Source organism: Mustelus asterias, unplaced genomic scaffold, assembly GCF_964213995.1.
Source record: "Mustelus asterias unplaced genomic scaffold, sMusAst1.hap1.1 HAP1_SCAFFOLD_681, whole genome shotgun sequence".
NCBI lineage: Eukaryota > Metazoa > Chordata > Chondrichthyes > Carcharhiniformes > Triakidae > Mustelus > Mustelus asterias.
The window spans coordinates 21,861-44,079 of record NW_027590630.1 but is presented as its reverse complement, the minus strand read 5'-3'; the positions used below and the strand labels follow the sequence as shown (position 1 = coordinate 44,079).

At 45.0% G+C, this 22,219-nt stretch overlaps 1 protein-coding gene across 1 annotated transcript in view; it reads left to right on the top strand.

Annotated features, from left to right (window-relative positions):
- Positions 1 to 22,219, top strand: part of LOC144487260 (uncharacterized) — a 62,493-nt gene that overhangs the window by 20,718 nt on the left and 19,556 nt on the right. The window contains exon 2 of the mRNA XM_078205342.1: positions 7,480 to 7,561. Coding sequence (XP_078061468.1) covers positions 7,480 to 7,561 — 82 coding nt within the window. The remainder of the gene's footprint in view (positions 1 to 7,479; positions 7,562 to 22,219) is intronic.

Here is a 22,219-nt window from a genome sequence, read left to right as displayed (position 1 = left end):
GGACAATTTTCTGCGCATGCGCTGATCTGTCAGTGGGGAGATTGGGCACGCAAACTGCACACCCGCCCTCCCCCCACCCCCCACCCCACCCCCCACCCCACCAAATTGCTGGCCTCCCGATCGCCAGCTTCCTCATTGACAGGGGGCATTTCTCATTCGCAGGGGGCACTCGTGATTGACAAGGGGCACTCGTAATTCACAGGAGGGACTCCTAATTGACACGGGACGCTACTCATTGATGGGAGGTACTACTAATTGAAAGGGGTGACTCCTAATTGACAGGGGGTACTCCAGATTGTCAGGGGGCACTCCGAACTGACAGGGGGAGCTCCTAATTGAAAAGGGGCACCCCTAATTGAAAGGGGGCACTCCTAATTGGCAGAGGTCATTCCTAATTGGCAGAGGTCACTCCTAATGGGTAGAGGGCACTCCTAGTTGACAGCCCTTTTGCTCATTTTGGCAAGTTTTAGTGTGGGTGTGGATGCCACTTTTGGGCCTATCCACCAGAGTTAGCCAAAGCCTTGGTATTTTGACAGATTATTGCCCGAATGTGCTCCCTAACTTTGACCTGTCACGTATATAGAACCATTTTGGGTTGAGGAATGCAATGAATGCTTTTAGAACATTTTCAAAGTCTGAAAAGAGCTCCTCTCTGTCCTGTGTCAGGAGGACATCAGAAATAGGCGAACTAACCTGGCATGCAAACCCAACACTTCTCAATAGTGTTGGAAGTGTTTATTCCACAACTCCCAACGTTGGCTCCTCTGTGGACCTTGAAGATTTTTGAACGGCTGCGGAAAGGTCAGTGACTGCTCGACTGGCAGTTGGATTGCTACTGATTATCAGTTTGCTCTCATCAAGGGAAGTATTCTTATTCTTCCTTTCAAATCTTTTTTCCACCTTTTTCCTTCGGGAAAAAGATACAAAAGTCTGAGGTCACGTACCAACCGACTCAGAGGTAGAGGTAAAGACTCAAGAACAGCTTCTTCCCTGTTGTGCTGTCAGACTTTTGAATGAACCTTGCATTAAGTTGATCTTTCTCTACACCCCAGCTATGACTGTAAGACTATATTCTGCACTCTCTCGTTTCCTTCTCTATGAACGGTATGCTTTGTCTGCATAGGCGCAAGAAACAATACCTTTCACTGTAAATACATGTGACAGTAATAAATCAAAAATCAAATCAAAGAATTTCTCTTCCAATTTCTCCTTGTAGATGTGTTACCAATGGCACCAAATCAGTGTTAGATTGATGTCTCTACCTCTGCTACCATGTTTTGTGGCTTACTTCATGGCCTAATTTATACTGGGAGGGGTTCCCTCTATGCATAGGGCCTGATGTTTGACTGGGGTAGATTTCTTCAAAATTATTTTATTTGCATGATAACCTCCTAGTTAAGTGCATCTCTCGTGTGTGCGCTATTCCATCGTGTCCTTATGATCTCCAGCACATGACTCTGATGTCACTGTTACGTCATGACACACATCAACATCTCATGAGCACAACTATTAACCTACTTTGCTACAACAGGTACAGACAAAGCCCTAAGGCTGACCTGGAAATCTAATTGTCACTCAAACAACAACAAAAGTGATGTTTGGTGAGCATCCTGACAGAAATATCAAACTTTTATTTGTTGTTCTCAAAGGAATGGGCAGCTTCTCTCTGGAAGGACCAGCTGGTAAGGTGGCTGTTTGGAACCGCCCAGCCGCTAATCTTCATTGTTTAATATCAGGTTAATTTAAAATAACATTTTTGGCCAGTCTGTGCCCACAAGTAAATATCCTATTGGTTGCCTGAGGCTTGGCATTACCAAATTCAAAACATTGGACATAAGATGATCCAGTGCTGGAATAGACATGGACCCACTGAAAGTTGGACTGCCTGGCACAAAACCAGAAGAATGGCCAACCTACCGAGTTCGCTACATTCCGCCTGCAGGATCTCATCCCTCTTTCTCCCTCTGCTGGCTACACATCCCCTGGCCAGATTAATTCAATGGTTGAATAACTTAGTCATGTTCCCATGTTCCAAATTAATTGGTAATCTACGTGATAATTTATCTGGGCCAATCACTTCTCATTGATTATCTTTTAAATTTTAGATAAATTTTCTTTGTGAACTTACATGCTTACTTTTAACATTTAGGGCCCTATTTTACAATTTTGATTCCAAGAGCTGGGCAGACTTGAAACTGAGTGTTTCAGATCCGACTTTTAGACCTGTTCTCAGGCGCCTCCATACGCACTCTGCCTGCAAAAATATCAGCGATTCCGAATTGCGTTGCGGAAGCCTGTCGGTGGGGCTTAACGCGCCCGAAACCCTGCAGCTCCGATTGGCCGGTGGGGGGGGGGGGGGGGGGGGGAGGGGGGAGGAGGAGATGGAGGTGAACAAATGTGGAAGTCATGCAACACTGCTTCCCCCTCGCACATCGACAATCACAGCCCCCCCATGCCCCCCAATCCCCCCAGCCACATGCTCCACACAATCACAGCCCCTGGTAAAGTTGGGGGGCTGTACCAGTGCTGTCTGCAAGGGCCTTAGCCTGAAGTGAGCTGCGGTGCTCGGACTCAGCAGCACTGCAAGACCCGAGGTCAGTGCTGAGACCCGGCTCCGTGCTGCAGAACAAACATTGGAGATCGTGCACAGCAACAGCCCCCCCCCCCCACACACTCGCAGAGCCGCCACCGACCCGGGACAGTGAAATGGCCGCAACAACAGGACACCCGTGAGTAGCAGAGAGCCGTCGGACGCCATGCGCTTACCTCCTCGCTGACCCTCACTGATGAAGCGCCTGATTCAGACTTTTATTCAGCAGGTCCATTACGGCGCGGTTCCGGATTGGGAAACGCGGTGGTAAAGGGGGAAATGCTGATAAAGTTGGGCGGGCAGTTCATTAATTCAATTTAAATGCATGCAAATGCATTTAAATCCCCGTTGTGCCCGTTTTGGGCGTGAAGCGGATCGCCATCATTCCTGGGTTTCGGTAAAGTGGCGATCTGTGCAGATGCAGGTGCGGATCGTGATAATGGCCTCTCACCCGACTTTACCACGTTTTCGCGCCCGAAATCGGGCGTGAGGCAATGGTAAAATAGGGCCCAATGTTACCATGGTTAAAATGACATCGTTTTTTGCGGTTTCACCTGTGTCCCTTTAAAAAGATTGATACAGCTAATGTATTAAAATAAGGGATTGCAATGTTTTAAACTTCATTAAAGTCCCCTGATTTCCAATTTAATTCTTATCCTCACTATAACATCACACTAATATCTGCATCAAAGTACCTTTGGGCACCCTTTCAATTTAGCTGACACAAGTTAATGGAGACAGTTCTTTTCATGGGGTATTTTCTCCATAACCAATTATTTCCTGGGGTCTGTCAATAAGAATATATTTAAATGCCAGGGCTAATGAAATTACTGAATGAGGACAATCTGCATGATTTTATTTTGGGCACAACATTTTAAATTAGCAGGGTTCAGTTTCAATTCTGTGGAATAGTCGCTGAATGAATAGAGAGTATTGACATATGGAACAAACTTCTCTGCTTTCAAGGTTTGGACTTGGATGAAGATTTCCAAATAGGTCCTGTCTCTGATAAATAGTATCTTGAATTTACTGACACATCTCATCCAATATTATTGTCAAATGCATTCTATTTGAATGCATTTGCAACTGATGATATGTTTGATTAGAGCCTGTAATTCATATAGTAGATATCCCAGCAGGTGGTAGTGCCTGAATGTTTATAGAATACTGAATTTGTGGCATTCAATTCGCTGAACATTTTGCATGCAATTCTCATTACCCATGTAAAAAGTGATTAGCATAATATCCTATGCATCTGATTTCACTTGAACTCTAAATTTCTAATGGACAACATGAACATGACGGCTGAAAATTTAACTTTGCCGATGAACTTTCAACTTAAGGCAATGTTTAGCTACAATTTTAACTGCAATTGTTCCACTTTCAGCTTCATATTAGAAGAGTACTCGACAATCACAAATACAAATGATAGGTTTAGAAAATTTTCAGCACACTTGGAAACAATTTTCCTGTTCTGCCCAACATATAATAAATTTCACACTCACCTCCACATGATTTCATCTTCATTCGAGAACCCACTTCCAATTAAATCGTATCGAGTAGATTTAGATTGTCACCCATGATGCAATATTTCACAGGCCACGAGTATAGATAGCGCATTTCCAGGCCTTGCACCTTTGATTTGGAAATCAAGCTAAGAGTTACCTCAACCCTTGAAACTCAGGGAAACTCAACCCTTTTGGTCCACTTTCCAACTTGTGACATAGAACAGAGAACTGAAAAAAGGGATGAATGATTTATTAGCTATCGAGCAATGGTTTCCATTTGTGGGTGAGCCCAGATCAAGGGTTATAAACATAAGATCGCCGTTAATAAATCATAGAAAGAAGTTTAAAGGGATTTCTTTACACAGTGAGAGTGGTGTAAGAGTGGAATTCACTGTCATATGGAGTGTTTGAAGCAGAAAGAGCAAATGGCTTTAAGTTGAGGCTTACTTTATCCCAGATAGTGTTGAACTTCGAGAGTGTTTTTGGAGTTGCACTCATTCAAACAAGTGGAGAATATTTCATCACGCTCCGAACTTGTACCTTATAGGTGGTGGACAAGCTCTAGGAATGCAGAGGTGTTATTCACTACAGAATTCCCAGCCTTTAACCTGCTTTTGTGGCCACAGTATTTATATGGCTGGTCCAGTTCAGTTTCTGGTCAATAGTAACCCCAGGATGTTTTTGGGGGGATGGTAATGCCGTTGAATGTCCAGGGGAGATGGTTAAATTCTCTCTTGTTGGAGATGTGCATTGCCTGGCACTTGCATAACTTGTAGCTTCACCAGGTTGACAGCTCATTTTAAGCATGGCTGATGCTGTTCCTGGTATGCTCTCCTGCACTCCTCATTGAACTAGAGTTGCCACCTTGGCTTGATGATGACAGTGTAGTGAAAGATATACGAAGTCATGAGTACTCAGACTTTGGTTGAATTCCACTGCTGCTGCTGAAGGTGCACGAATACTTTTTAAAAAAATTCATTCATGGGACATGGGCGTTGCTGGCTGGCCAGCATTTATTGCCCATCTCGAGTTGCCCTTGAAAAGGTGGTGGTGAGCTGCCTTCCTGAATCGCTGGAGTCCATGTTCTATGGATTGACCCAAAATGCCGTTAGGGAGGGAATTCCAGGATTTTGACCCAGCGACTGCGAAGGAACAGCAATATATTTCCAAGTCAGGATACTGAGTGGCTTGGAGGGGAACTTGCAGGTGGTCGTGTTCCCAATTATCTGGGAACAAATAATTGTCCTTCTCGATGGAAGGGATTGTGGGTTTGCAAGGTGCTGTCTAAGTATCTTTAGTGAATTGCTGCAGTGCATCTTGTAGATAGTACACACCGCTGCTACTGAGCATCAGTGGTGGAGGGATTGAATGGAGGCACCACTTATGGATGCCCAATTTTGATGTTAGATTGTTTTGACTCTATCCCATTTAGCATGGTGGTAGTGGCACACCACATGAGGGACAGTATCCTCATATGAATCTGGGACTTTGTATCCATAAAGACTGTGCAATATTCTCCCATCAGTACTCTTGTGGACCGATGCACCTGTGACAAATGGGGGGTGGGGGCGGGGGGCTCAAGTATGTTTATCCCTCTTGTCGGTTCCCTCACCACCACCTGCTGCAGTTTGGAAGATACATCCTTCATGACACAGCCTGCTCATTCAGTGGTGTTATCAAGCTACTCTTGGTCTTTGAAGTTCCCCACCCTGAATACATTCTCTGCCCTTGCTGCCCTCAGTGCCTCTTTCAACTATTGTTCAACATGGAGGAGTGATGGTAATCAGCAGGAAGTTTCTTTGCTCCTGTTTGGCCTGATGGCATGAGATTTCAGGGGCTCCGAAGTCAATGTTGACTCCCAGGGCAATTTCTTCCTGGCGGTATAGCACTGTGTCCCTGCCTCTCATGCAGAGCAGGTATAAGGATCAGCTGATAGTGAAGTGATGAATTTGGATAATATTTACACAAACAAATGCTGGAGCTGTGTAGAGCAGAGGGATAATCTAAAATGGACCATTTATAAAGGGAAAAAGATAGGGGGAAACTTAGACAAAAGGTTCATAATTAAAGAAGAAGCTCTGATCAAAAATCAAAAAAATAGTTCCAAGGTATATTGCAAAATGTGAGCAATAAACCAAGGGAATTAATTTTACATGAAATTCTAGACTCTAGCATTTAAAAAGTCTGATTATAAACTAGATAAGAATCAGATACAATACATGCAGACGAGAGAGAAAATTTGCCACCTCTGCACAACTTTTCCAAAGGTGGCTTCTCAGGGATGACAGCCACCCACCTAGTAGTGGTGGGCAGTCAATAAGGGTGATTAAGCAGGTACAGAGAAATCTATTGCAATTTGTCAGAAGCCCATGGGCCATACACAGGGTCAGCACCTCATGGAAGCTGATGAGCTATTGTCTATAGCAACAGACATTAAAAAGGGAATCAGAAAAGAGGAAGTCAAGCATGGTCAATGACCTACCATACTTTTAGCAGATCTCTCAGATTGGGAGTGCTGAGAGAGGGAGGGAATGGGATTTATAGTGGGGTTCATTCTGAGCTGCAATGAGTGCCACATTAATCTCAGCATTCCTTGGGCAGTCCATTCCCATGCGAGGGTCAGCACTGCCTCAGGGAACTCTGACACACAGTCACACATTTCCTTTGCTGGTCCACAAGCACTGTTTATTTGTGGCCCTCGAGGCTCGGCATCTCCAGCCAGGGATTGAGCTTGGCTGGAGCGTTCCTCTGTCCTTTGATAGGCACTGCCAGATCAGACATTGCCTCTATCATCTGCTCCTGTTGATGACGTTATGACGTGACAAGACGAGAGTATATGGTGTTCCGACTGATATAGTGTCGATAGAGGACTGGCTAATTAACAAGAAAGTCAGAATAAATGTGCCATTTTCAGATTGGCACACTGTGACGAGTGAAGTGTTGCGGGGTCAGTCCTGGGACTCAACTACTTAGGACTTAAAAGGAAAGTTCAACAGTATTGGAGCCAAATTTGCTGATGATACAAAGGTAGGTAGGAAAACAGTTGTGAGGAGGATACAAAGAGTTTATAAAGGGATATCAAGAGGTTAAGTGAGTGGACAAAAAATGACAAATGGAGTGTAATGTAGGAAATATGAGGCTGTCCATTTTGGCAGGAAGAATAGAAAATTTTATGAGGAAAGATTAGACAGGTTGGGCCCGTATGCATTAGAGTTTAGAAGAATGTGGGATGATTTTATTGAAATGAATAATTTCCAAGGGAAATTGACAGGGCGGATACAGAGATGGTTCCTCAAAAGGATATCCTAGAACTGGGACACAGTTTAAAATTAAGAGATTTCTCATTTAAAATGGAGATGATTCGTTGTTTTTCTCTCACAGGATGGAGGGAATTTGGTGAAGCTGACAGGATGTGCTCCTTTCCTTTTCTACCTTTCCTCAAAAAGAACAGCAGGCAGCGTTGGTAAGTAAGACCGAGTGAGTATTTCTACTGTCCTTAATTTGCAGATGACACAAAGATAGATAGGAAAGGAAGTTGTGAAGAGAACATAAGGAGTGAGCACAAATCTGGCATATGGAGTACAATGTGGGAAAATGTAAAATTACATATTTTGGAAGGAACAATAAAAAAAGCACATTATCTGAATGGTGAGAGATTTCAGAGCTCTGAGGTGCTGAGGGATCTGGGTGTCTTAATGCATGAATCACAAAAGATTAATATGCAGGTACAGCAAGTAATTAGGAAAGTTAATAAATGTGTACATGTCCCTTAACAGTAATCACATGCTTGAGTGGCATATAAAGGAAGGAATAATGGGAGTTATGACAATAATCATGGAGGATTTTAATTTACACACTGACTGGAAAAATCATGTGGACAGAGGTAGCCCAGATGAGGAGTTCAGCAAATGTTTTTGGGAGTTTCTTCGAGCCGACATTGAAGAGCCAACCAGAAAGCAGTCCACACGAGACCGGATATTGTGTTATGAGACAAGATTAATTAATGGCCTCATAGTGAAGGCCCCCTCGGTAGCAGCAAACATAATGGGCCCGATTCTCCCATCGCAATGTGCTAGTTTTTTGGCACGTCAGCCATTTCATGGGAATGCATGTGCGTCTCCCATCGCCAGAGAGCAGGTGCAGTTGAGACCACGCTGGAAACCGGCAGGAACACCAAGTAAGTGATTTAAATCTTTTTAACGTAATTTAAATGTCATTATTGGGCCCGGGACTGAATTCTCCAGGCCCAATAGCATCTCCCACACCGCCACACCACATTTCACTCGGCGGGGTTTAGAGTAGCTCCCCACATTTGGGGAACTTGCGAGAGATCCCGCTGGAGTGAAGGGGAGGCAATCAGGGCCCCCTCGGGGTTGGTGGCAGGGGGTGATGCTCCCTGGGTATGGGCATCCTGGCAGCGCCAGCCTCTTCCCCCTGGCACTGCCCAGGGGGAACCTTGGCACTACCCACCAGGCATGGGGCAGTGCCAACGGGTTGGGGCCTATTGTGGGCGGGACCATCGGTAGGGGTTGGCGAGGGTCCCACTGTCACTCTGGATTGGAATCTGGTTGGGACTGGAGGGAGGCCAGCGATTGGGGCGGGCTGGAGGGGGGTGGTTTGCCAGAGGCGTTTGCCTCCCAGGGGTGTCTGCCTCCCGTGGGGGGTGGTCTGCCAGGGTGGGAGGGGTCTGGAGATTGGGGTGCTCCCGGACTGGGGAAAGTTGAAGCTGGCCTGGAAATGTTCATGGAGGCTGTAATCAGGCCGTGGAGTGTTGGGGGGCAACATTGCGAGGGTCCCAGGTTGGCCAGCGATCGAGCTGGCCAGCAAATGGGAGGCTGACAGATCGGGGTCCCTGCGCATGCACAGAGGCCTGGAACTGTCCGACTCTGACGTGAATTGGCCCCGCCCCCCGAGCTTTTAATGATATTCACGATTGTGACCTCTGCAGTGCACAGAGTGTGGGAGATTCGAGTCTGAACTCCCACTCGAAAAACAATCGTTATTTACATCATTGTTCCCGCCAATTCAGCACTTAGTATTTTTTGGGGAGAATTGGGTCCAATGATTGAATTTTACTTTGAGTTTTAGGGAGAGAATGGGTCTAAAATTAATATTTTAAACTCAAGTGAAAGCAATTATGAAGGCATGAAAACAGAGCTAGCTAAAATGAACTTGTAAATAAGGTTAAGGGATAGGTCAATAGTGACGCAGTGACAGGCATTTAAAAGAATATCTCAGAATACACAGAATAGACAAATTATAATGAGAAATAAAAATTCCAAGGGGAAAAGTTAAAGATAGGATCAACCTGAAAGAAAAAACATATGATTGCACAAGATGGAAGTCAGACGATTGGACAGAATATAAAACACAGCAAAGAATGATTAAGATTAATAAAGGAGGGAAAAAAGTACGAGAAAAAGCGAGCAAATAAGATCAAAGCATGAAGATTCTCTGTAAATATTTAGAGTTAACTTTGAGCATTGGTCCTATAGAAAATGGGTCTGGAAAATTAATAATGATAAATAAGGAGATGGCAGATGAGTTGAATGGACATTTTGCACCAGTCTTCATAATAGAGAATAAAATAATAACATCCCAGATATCGCTGTAAATCAGGAAATGGAAGGGAGAGCGAAATGCAGGAAAATTACATTCACCAGGGAAGTGGCATTGAGCAAATTGCTGGAGCTGCGGTTGACAAGTCCCTGGGTCCTGATGGATTTCATCCGAGGATCTTAAGAGAAATGTCTAGTGAGATAAGTGATGCATTGGTTTTAATTTTCCGACATTTAGTGAAGGTTCCATTCATTTGGAAAATAGTGAATTCAAAAAAGGGAGGGAGACAGAAAGCAGGAAATTACAGGCAGGTTAGCCAAACATCTGCCACAGGGAAAAAGTGAGAAGCTATTATTCAAGACATTAAAGCAGGGCGTTTAGATTAATTCCAGGTAGCCAGGCAGAGTCAACATTTTGAGAGAGGGAAACCATGTTTAATCAATTTATTAGAGTTCTTTGATGAAGTAAGATGTGCTGTGGATAGAACATAGAAATACTACAGCACAGTACAGGCCCTTCAGTCCACAAAGTTGTGCCGAACATGTCCTTACCTTCGCGATTACGAGGCTTACCTATAACCCTCTATCTTACTAACTTCCATGTACTTATCCAAAAGTCTCTTAAAAGACCCTATCGAATCCGCCTCCACCACCGTTGCTGGCAGCCCATTCCACGCACCCACCACCCTCTCAGTGAAAAACCTACCCCTGACATCTCCTCTGTACCTAATCCCCAGCACCTTAAACCTGTGTCCTCTTGTGGCAACCATTTCTGGCCTGGGAAAAAGCCTCCGACTATCCACTCGATCAATACCTCTCAACATCTTATACACCTCTATCAGGTCACCCCTCATCCTTCGTCTCTCCAAGGAGAAAAGGCCGAGCTCACTCAACCTATGCTCATAAGGCATGCTCCCCAACCCAGGCAACATCCTTGTAAATCTCCTCTGCTCCCTTTGTAAGGCTTCCACATCCTTCCTGTCATGAGGCGAACAGAACTGAGCACAGTACTCCAAGTGTGGTCTCACCAGGGTCTTATACAGCTGCAACATTATCTCATGACTCCAAAACTCAATTCCTCGATTGATGAAGGCCAGTACACCATACGCCTTCTTAACCACAGCCTCAACCTGCACAGCTGCTTTGAGCGTCCTATGAACTCGGAACCCAAGATCCTTCTGATCTTCCACTCTTCCAAGAGTCCTAGCATTAATATTATATTCCACCATCCTATTTGACCTGCCAAAATAAACCACCTCACACTTATCTGGGTTGAACTCCATCTGCCACTTCTCCGCCCAGTCTTGCATCCTATCAATGTCTCGCTGCAACTTCTGACATCCCTCCACACTATCCACAACACCTCCAACCTTTGTGTCATCAGCAAACTTACCGACCCATCCCTCCACTTACTCATCCAGGTCATTTATTTATTTTTTAAAATCACAAAGAGTAAGGTTCCCAGAACAGATCCCTGGGGCACTCAACTGGTGACCAACCTCCATGCAGAATATGATCCATCGAAAAAGGAAACCGGTGGATACTGGACCTAAGAATTCCAGAAGGCATTTGATAAGGTGTCACATTAAAAGTTAATGCGGAAAATAAAAGGTGATGGTGGGGGTAAGGAGGGAAGTGATGTTAAATATTGGCTTGGATAGAAAATTGGCTGGCTCACAGTAAACAGAGGGTAGGCATAAATGGGTTATTTTCTGGTTGGTAAGATGTAAAGAATGGTGTGCCACTGGGATCAGTACTGGGGCCTCAAGCTTTTAAAATTTGTATAAATTACTTGGATGAAGTGACCAAAGGTATGGTTGCTAAATATGCTGATGATACAAAGGTAGGTAGGAAAGTGAGATGTGTGGAGGATATAAGATGGCTGCAAAGAGATAAAGATGGTTTGTGTGTGGGCAAAGATCTGACATGGAGTACAACAAGGGAAAATACAAAATTGTTCATTTTGATTGGACGAATAAAAAGAAACATAGTACATAAATGATGAGATTGCAGAGCTCAGAGATACAGAGGAATCTGGTGTCTTAGTCATGGTTCACAAAAGATTAATTTGCAGGTACAGCAGGTAATTAGGACAGCAAATAGAATGTTATTGTTTAGTGTGAGGTGAATTGAATACAAAAGTAGGGATGTGATGCTTCAACTGTACAGGGCATTGGTAAGATCACATCTAGAACACTATATGCAGTATTGGTCTCCTTATTTCAGGAAGGATGTAAATGTATTGGAAGCAGTTCAGAGAAGGTTTGATGAAGTAATACTTGAAGTGGGAGGGTTGGACAAGCTCAGCTTGTGTCTGCAGGAGTTTAGAAGAATAAGAGGCAGCTTATTTGAAGCATATAAGATTCTGAGGGATCTTGACAGGGTGGATGTGGAAAGGATGTTTCTTCTTATGCAGGAATCTAGAACTTGGGGGTCACTGAAAATTAATAAAACAATTGAACACTCCAAAAGCCATCATGAATTCAAGAGGTCAAGTTCTATGTCATTATGACTATATGTTTGCCATTTGGGCATCTTGCTCACCTTGCGTTAGGGAGAGAAACAAACTATTCAGCTATTCCATTCTTCACTCCCTTCAAGACACCAGATGAAGCTTTTTGGAATTTTAAAATGGCCTTTGTTCAAGCTGTAGCTCAGCAAACAGCTTTCCACAATGTGGTCTACTGATCCCCAGAACAAAGGAATACAATGGTAATTATATCTTTAGGCTCAGCTGCAAGTAATTAACATGCATAAATCAAGATTGCACACTCATTCAAAAGTAATCAATATCCAATCCTAACTAATAGTTCTGATCACTTCTTTCATTTCCCACAGTGTGTTTAACCAATTACAACTACTCTACACTTGCCTAATTACAATATCCAATCATTAACATGGCACATACACAGAGCTATATTATCAATAAATACATGCTTATGGTCTTGGACTGTCTGGCACCTGGGTCGCTCTTTCGGCACCAATCAAGTAAACAAACTCAAATTAACTTAGGGACAAAGTAAAAGGGGCGGCTCCCCAAAAGGAAGGGGGGAACAGCCCGAACCAAAATCAAAGTCGAAAGGAAACTTAAAACGTCAAACGAAAAGGTGATTATCGGGGTCGATAATACACCCCAGCCCCTGCGGTGCCCAGCGGGCACGGAAGGCGTCAACTGCACCCGCAGACACTGCATGTTCCCTCTCCAGGGACACCTGGCCATGAATATAGCCGCGTTAGAGGGGCAGAGAGTCGGGATGGACGACCCCATCAATCGCCCGCTGCCTGGGAGTCACGACCCAGGGTGCCAGCCTGGTGCGGAGGGGGGCGGGTCGGGAGGATGACTTCCTCGTGAACCTGCTCCTGGGCCTGGCAAGGCGAGCTAATGACAGTTGTTGTCAAGATTGTCAACTCAATTCATGCCAAACATCTGCAAATTTGTTTGTTCAAATTGTTACTCGAGCTTCATGCCACCAATGGTGAGCTCATCCTTCATGCAGAGGTAAGGTGGTTAATTTGAGGAAAAGTCCTCCAGAGAGTTTTGGATCTGCTCCCTGAAATTGTCACCTTTCTTAAATTTGAGGTGTACAGCGAGCTGTCAGATAATGCATGGGTTGCTAGACTTGATATTTCTTACGGATATAAGTACAAAACTGAATGAACTGAATCACTGACTTTTAGGAGGGACAGAGACTTGTCACACATGATCAGTACAGAGAATGTGTTCAAGTTGAAAGTGGGCCTGTGGTCCTCCCAAATAAAGACACAGGCACTGGAGTGTGGTGACGAGGGAATTACTGAGCACTTCCCAAATCTGGAGACAAGGTTCCATCCAAACATCTTTGTCCCCCTGAACAAATTGGAAAACAAATTCAATAGACAATGTCAGGAGTTGGACAAGATTAAACAAATCACTATGCTTGTCTCACATCATTTTCTTCAAGTGGACATTGGAGAACCGACAGCAACATTTCGGCAGGTGTTTGAACAGAGCAGTGGCCTTGACGTAGAAATCATCACCATGCAAGATGACATAGAACTGAAAATTAGGTCAAGGGGCAAAGACTTTTGGGGATTTGTGAACAGAGACAAGTACCCTTTTCTGACATTCTGTGCACTCAAGGTGAAGGCATACTTTGGTTCACCTGTGAGATGGCTTTTTCCCAGATGAAAATGTCACTGATGCCATCTGATAGGCTGTATGAGACTGGCCATTTCAATCTACAACACAAACATCACAGCACTCCCAGAAAGTCAGAAAAGATGAGTGTTATGCACGGCATACATTTTAGGGGGTTTTCGTAAAGTCGAATTTTTAAGAGCAGATCTTGTGCTGCATTTAGATTCTGAAAGTGATCTTGTGCTTCAATCGGTTGGAGACCACTGTTGGAGAGTCCTGAGGATTGGGCATATGTATCATAAACTTCAGTGCTTGCTTGAAACATGCAGTGCATACATTTCACACAGATCTTTTTAGATCTTTTGAGATTATTGCTTAAAATGCTAAATGTTAAAGTTTATTTATTAGTGTCACAGGTGGGCTTACATTAACACTGCAATGAAGTTACTATGAAAATTCCCTCGTACCCACACTCAGGTACGCTGAGGGAGAATTTAGCATGGCCAATGTACCTAACCAGCATGTCTTTCGGACTGTGGGAGGAAACTGGAGCAACTGGAGGAAACCCACAGAGACACGAGGAGAATGTGCAGACTCCACATGGTCACCCAAGGTGGGAATCGAACCCGGGTCCATGGCGCTGTGAGGCAGCAGTGCTAACCACTGTGGCACTGCTGCCTCTGCTGTCTCCATGGCCGATTTGAATTCTGTGAACTTGAATTCATCCAAAATTTTACTGCCCGTTTACTAATGCATGTTAAGTGTCACATCTATTTCTCCTTTGAACACTGACCTGCATCAGCTCCCAGTCTGGTAATGCCTTTATTTCAAAATTAATTTTCTTGTTTTCAAGAGTGGGGAGCGAGCAGGAAAATTGAATTAAAGCCCAAAATAAGACATGAATGTATTGAATAGTGGAGGACTTTTGAACACAAGGAATAGGAGCAGGAGTACATCTCCAGGGAGGGAGATAAAGAGGGATTTTAAAACGTATTTAGAAAGGTGACGAACAATGGAGAATTGGAGCTGGGCAAGTATACATACATTACTAACAAGATGCGAGGAGTCTGAGGCATGTGCCTCACCTGGAATCTTGCACTGACGTCCTGTCTGAAAGTTACAGGCACTTAAATTAAGATTAACTCCTGGGTTCCCTCTTTCTGATTAACTGTGGCATGTCCTGCCAGAAACTTAACAACGCTGCTATTATATCATACCCTACAGATCTGCCTCAACTTTCTTTCCTGATTTTGACAGTGTGAGATTGGACATTGCACAGAAAAGTTCCCTTACTCCCATCAGAATTAGAACCATAGGTGCATTGATAAACTGAGTTTCATTAATAATGCTTGCAGGCTTTTCAAGTTAATGTCTAATTCAGCACCATTCTTTCTGACTGGTTACTCAGTTGTCTTGTTAATTAAAATGCATCAGAACATAGCGATAGGAAGAGGATATTGGGATAAATTGCGATACTTGTATGTGCAAAAATGGGGAAGACACATACCAATTTCTCTTCTAGCAAATATTTTTACTGTAAGTGGGTCATGCCAAGTACCAGAATGTTGCACCAGGCCCACAATGTGAAATAATGATGGCAGCGGAGTGAGGTGACTTTGTGCAAGCTGTCCCCAGCATACTCTCTAATTCAATCTTTTACTCTCGTTCTATGCTCTTAAACCTTAACTCTAACATCTTTAAATTGTCTAATAGTGTTCTCTTTGCTGATCTTTCTCTTCACCCTGTCTGGAATCTGCAACACCATATTCTGCAGCCTCTCCTTTCCTTCTACTCTATGTACTCCATGCACGATTCAGAAAGGGTGTCAGTGCAAGGTTCCAGTGAGGCATTTGCTTTAGGCTTGTGCAACTTGCCTCTTGTTAGTCATGTATGTATACTTGCTCACCTCCAATTCTCCATTGTTTGTTTTGCGCACGGGAAACAATGCTTTTCACTCTATCCCAATAATAAATCAAAATGTGAATTCTGTTTGATACCACTGCTCTAAAGTTCTGACACTAATTCTGTGCCAAAGTCTGTAGTTTTTGTTACCCACAAGGAAAAATAAATTGCCAGCAAACATTTGGTCGACCTTCCTCAGCTGCAAACCCGCTATCCATTGCAAACACCACTGCAATGCCCAGGTTTGACGGTAATGTGTGTGCACTCTGCTCACAGGCAGCAGCTGGTCCCCAGGAGCCAGCCTACCGGCACGTGCCTCTTTCCCGCGGCGTGTCACCTGGCAACGAGCGTCACACAATAGCGTCGCCTATCCAATAAATAGCGGGGGGGGGGGCGGGGGGAGATTTTACTTCATTCTTTAAAAATGAGGGCAAAAGTAGGAGCAGAAACACCAGCACGTCTGAAGTACAAAATAAGTCACAGTAATTGTATTTGAAATGTTTACTTATTTCCTCCTGTGTGTGAATACTGTTATATTTTCTGGTCTCCATCCCACACACCCGCCCCCCCCCCCCCCCAAGTGTGGGTAATGAGCTGAGCCATTGTGACCGAGCAATAGCGCTGGGCAGGCGGTGATGGGGAGCCGGGACCATCCAGTTCAGTGTCGGCGCTGACCTGACACGTTGTGGCTGAACAATTTTTTGCACTGTATTTTTTTAAAAGAAAGAAAAACAGTTTTGAGGAATCGGTTCGTGTTCCTCATCCTGACTCTCCGTTTCTCGGCGACATCGAGGTTGAATCGTGAGCTTCGCGTGTGTGCGGGCGCGCGCAGTCGCGTTGGCCGACCTGCCGAGCCGCCATGTTGCAGACTCTGTGCGAGAGGTCGGGGCTGAAAACGGTGATTGAAACTTTGGCGATATGGTGCGGCTACAAACCGCCCCCCCGGTCTCAGTTTGACATCCTGTACGATTTCATGTACGACTTGCTGTCGTTCCTGTGGACCACGAACCTGGGCATCGACATCTTGCTGATCGCAATTTTGCTAATAGTCTGGGGCCTCGTGGTCTTGATCATGAAATTTGTGGGCAAGTTCATCCAATGGAAGAAGGAGGAGAAGGAAGAATAGCTTCCGTCGGCGGAACGGTCTGCTGGCGGGCAGCTAGAAGTGGACCAAAAATACAAAATTGTTTATTTTGATTGGAAGAATAAAAAGAAACATAGTACATAAATGATGAGATTGCAGAGCTCAGAGATACAGAGGAATCTGGTGTCTTAGTCATGATTCACAAAAGATTAATTTGCAGGTACAGCAGGTAATTAGGAAAGCAAATAGAATGTTATTGTTTAGTGTGAGGTGAATTGAATACAAAAGTAGGGATGTGATGCTTCAACTGTACAGGGCATTGGTAAGATCACATCTAGAACACTATATGCAGTATTGGTCTCCTTATTTCAGGAAGGATGTAAATGTATTGGAAGCAGTTCAGAGAAGGTTTGATGAAGTAATACTTGAAACGGGAGGGTTGGACAAGCTCAGCTTGTGTCTGCAGGAGTTTAGAAGAATAATAGGCAGCTTATTTGAAGCATATAAGATTCTGAGGGATCTTGACAGGGTGGATGTGGAAAGGATGTTTCTTCTTATGCAGGAATCTAGAACTTGGGGGTCACTGAAAATTAATAAAACAATTGAACACTCCAAAAGCCATCATGAATTCAAGAGGTCAAGTTCTATGTCATTATGACTATATGTTTGCCATTTGGGCATCTTGCTCACCTTGCGTTAGGGAGAGCAACAAACTATTCAGCTATTCCATTCTTCACTCCCTTCAAGACACCAGATGAAGCTTTTTGGAATTTTAAAATGGCCTTTATTCAAGCTGTAGCTCAGCAAACAGCTTTCCACAATGTGGTCTACTGATCCCCAGAACAAAGGAATACAATGGTAATTATATCTTTAGGCTCAGCTGCAAGTAATTAACATGCATAAATCAAGATTGCACACTCCTCGAACGTGGAACAGTACAGCACAGAACAGGCCCTTCGGCCCACGATGTTGTGCCGAGCTTTATCTGAAACCAAGATCAAGCTGTCCCACTCCCTATCATCCTGGTGTGCTCCATGTCTATCCAATAACCGCTTAAGTGTTCCAAAAGTGTCTGACTCCACTATCACTGCAGGCAGTCCATTCCACACCCCAACCACTCTCTGCGTAAAGAACCTACCTCTGATATCCTTCCTGTATCTCCCACCATGAACCCTATAGTTATGCCCCCTTGTAATAGCTCCATCCACCCGAGGAAATAGTCTTTGAACGTTCACTCTATCTATCCCCTTCATCATTTTACAAACCTCTATTAAGTCTCCCCTCAGCCTCCTCCGCTCCAGAGAGAACAGCCCTAGCTCCCTCAACCTTTCCTCATAAGACCTACCCTCCAAACCAGGCAGCATCCTGGTAAATCTCCTCTGCACTCTTTCCAGTGCTTCCACATCCTTTTTATAGTGAGGTGACCAGAACTGCACACAATATTCCAAATGTGGTCTCACCAAGGTCCTGTACAGTTGCAGCATAACCCCACGGCTCTTAAACTCCAACCCCCTGTTAATAAAAGCTAACACACGATAGACCTTCTTCACAGCTCTTTCCACTTGAGTGGCAACCTTTAGAGATCTGTGGATATGAACCCCAAGATCTCTCTGTTCCTCCACAGTCTTCAGAACCCTACCTTTGACCCTGTAATCCACATTTAAATTAGTCCTACCAAAATGAATCACCTCACATTTATCAGGGTTAAACTCCATTTGCCATTTTTCAGCCCAGCTTTGCATCCTATCTATGTCTCTTTGCAGCCTACAACAGCCCTCCACCTCATCCACTACTCTACCAATCTTGGTGTCATCAGCAAATTTACTGATCCACCCTTCAGCCCTCTCCTCTAAGTCATTAATAAAAATCACAAAGAGCACTGATCCCTGCGGCACTCCGCTAGCAACCTGCCTCCAATCCGAAAATTTTCCATCGACCACCACCCTCTGTCTTCGATCAGACAGCCAGTTACCAATCCAATCGGCCAACTTTCCCTCTATCCCACACCTCCTCACTTTCATCATAAGCCGACCATGGGGGACCTTATCAAACGCCTTACTAAAATCCATGTATATGACATCAACTGCCCTACCTTCATCAACACACTTAGTTACCTCCTCAAAAAATTCTATCAAATTTGTGAGGCACGACTTGCCCTTCACGAATTCATGCTGACTATCCCGGATTAATCCGCATCTTTCTAAATGGTCGTAAATCCCATCTCTAAGGACCTTTTCCATCAATTTACCAACCACCGAAGTAAGACTAACCGGTCTATAATTACCAGGGTCAGTTCTATTCCCTTTCTTAAACAGAGGAACAACATTCGCCATTCTCCAGTCCTCTGGCACCATCCCCGTGGACAGAGAGGACCCAAAGATCAAAGCCAAAGGCTCTGCAATCTCATCCCTTGCCTCCCAAAGAATCCGAGGATACATTTCATCAGGCCCAGGGGACTTATCGTCCTTCAGTTTATTCAAAACTGCCAGGACATCCTCCCTCCGAACATCTATTTCCTCCAGCCTATTAGCCTGTAACACCTTCTCTTCCTCAAAAACATGGCCCCTCTCCTTGGTGAACAAAGAACAAGAACAAAGAACAATACAGCACAGGAACAGGCCCTTCGGCCCTCCAAGCCCGCGCCGCTCCCCGGTCCAGGATTGAATCCTGAATCCAGGATCCCCGCCCAATTTTCCAGCCTATCTACATACCAATATCCTTTCCACCGAGCTGTCCCTCACAGCTACGATGCTTTGTTCATTACAACCTATTAACTCACCCCCACCCCCCCATTCCAGACCATGTGATCTCCAGGGAGAGGCGAAAACCCAGAGTGAAAAACCCCAGGGCCAATATGGGGAAAAGAAATCTGGGAAATTCCTCTCCGACCCCCTGAGGCGATCGAAACGAGTCCAGGAGATCACAATGGCCCCGATCGGAAAATGCTTCCCAACCCTAGTCATTTCCACTTCCACGAACACCATATGAATTCCCTGCCCCCGAGACAGGTTCCCAACTATCCGCAGTCTCGCTCTGTACTGGCACCAGCAAGATGATCATAGAATGAAGCCTTGAAATGAGAAACAAGGAACAATTAGCCCGCGCCGCTCCCTGGTCCAAACTAGACCACTCTTTTGTATCCCTCCATTCCCACTCCGTTCATATAGCTGTCTAGATAAGTCTTAAACGTTCCCAGTGTGTCCGCCTCCACCACCTTGCCGGGCAACACATTCCAGGCCCCCACGACCCTCTGTGTGAAGTATGTCCTTCTGATATCTGTGTTAAACCTCCCCCCCTTCACCTTGAACCTATGACCCCTCGTGAACGTCACCACCGACCCGGGGAAAAGCTTCCCACCGTTCACCCTATCTATGCCTTTCATAATTTTATACACCTCTATTAAGTCTCCCCTCATCCTCCGTCTTTCCAAGGAGAACAACCCCAGTTTCCCCAATCTCTCCTCATAACCAAGCCCCTCCATACCAGGCAACATCCTGGTAAACCTCCTCTGTACTCTCTCCAAAGCCTCCACGTCCTTCTGGTAGTGTGGCGACCAGAACTGGACGCAGTATTCCAAATGCGGCCGAACCAACGTTCTATACATCTGCAACATCAGACCCCAACTCTTATACTCTATGCCACGTCCTATAAAGGCAAGCATGCCATATGCCTTCTTCACCACCTTCTCCACCTGCGACGTCACCTTCAAAGATCTGTGGACTTGCACACCCAGCTCCCTCTGCGTCTCTACACCCTTTATGGTTCTTCCATTTATCGTGTAGCTCCTCCCTACATTATTCCCACCAAAATGCATCACTTCGCATTTATCAGGATTGAACTCCATCTGCCATTTCCTTGCCCAAATTTCCAGCCTATCTATATCCTTCTGTAGCCTCTGACAATGTTCCTCACTATCTGCAAGTCCTGCCAGTTTTGTGTCGTCCGCAAACTTACTGATCACCCCAGTTACTCATTCTTCCAGATCATTTATATAAATCACAGACAGCAGAGGTCCCAATACAGAGCCCTGCGGTACACCACTAGTCACAGGCCTCCAGCCGGAAAAAGACCCTTCCACTACCACCCTCTGTCTTCTATGACCAAGCCAGTTCTCCACCCATCTAGCCACCTCCCCCTTTATCCCATGGGATCCAACCTTTTTCACTAGCCTACCATGAGGGACTTTGTCAAACGCTTTACTAAAGTCCATATAGACAACATCCACGGCCCTTCCTTCGTCAACCATTTTGGTCACTTCTTCAAAAAACACCACCAGGTTAGTGAGGCATGACCTCCCTCTCACAAAACCATGTTGACTATCGTTAATGAGTTTATTCCTTTCTAAATGCGCATACATCCTATCTCTAAGAATCTTCTCCAACAACTTCCCCACTACGGACGTCAAGCTCACCGGCCTATAATTACCCGGGTTATCCTTCCTACCCTTCTTAAATAACGGGACCACATTGGCTATCCTCCAATCCTCTGGGACCTCACCTGTGTCCAGTGACGAGACAAAGATTTGCGTCAGAGGCCCAACGATTTCACCTCTCGTCTCCCTGAGCAGCCTTGGATAGATTCCATCAGGCCCTGGGGATTTGTCAGTCTTTATATTCTCTAACAAACCTAACACTTCCTCCTTTGTAATGGAGATTTTCTCCAACGGTTCAACACTCCCCTCCGAGACACTCCCAGTCAACACATCTCTCTCCTTTGTGAATACCGACGCAAAGTATTCATTTAGGATCTCCCCTACTTCTTTGGGCTCCAAGCATAAGTCCCCACTTTTGTCCCTGAGAGGTCCGATTTTTTCCCTAACAACCCTTTTGTTCCTAACGTATGAATAAAATGCCTTGGGATTCTCCTTAATCCTGTCTGCCAAGAACATTTCGTGACCCCTTTTTGCTCTTCTAATTCCCCGTTTGAGTATTTTCCTACTTTCATTGTACTCCTCCAGAGCTCCCTCCGTTTTTAGCTGCTTGGACCTAACATGCGCCTCTCTTTTCCTTTTGACCAGTCCCTCAATTTCCCTGGTTATCCACGGTTCTCTAATCCTACCCTTCCTATCCTTCTTTTTTACAGGCACATGCTTGTCCTGTAGCCCTAACAACCGTTCCTTAAAAGACTGCCACATACCAGATGTGGATTTACCCCCAAACAGCCTCTCCCAATCAAGAGCTGCCAATTTCTGCCTGATCGGGCGGCACGGTAGCACAGTGGTTAGCACTGCTGCTTCACAGCTCCAGGGTCCTGGGTTCGATTCCCGGCTCGGGTCACTGTCTGTGTGGAGTTTGCACATTTTCCTCGTGTCTGCGTGGGTTTCCTCCGGGTGCTCCGGTTTCCTCCCACAGTCCAAAGATGTGCGGGTTAGGTTGATTGGCCAGGTTAAAAATTGCCCCTTAGAGTCCTGATGTGTAGGTTAGAGGGATTAGCGGGTAAATATGTGGGGGTAGGGCCTGG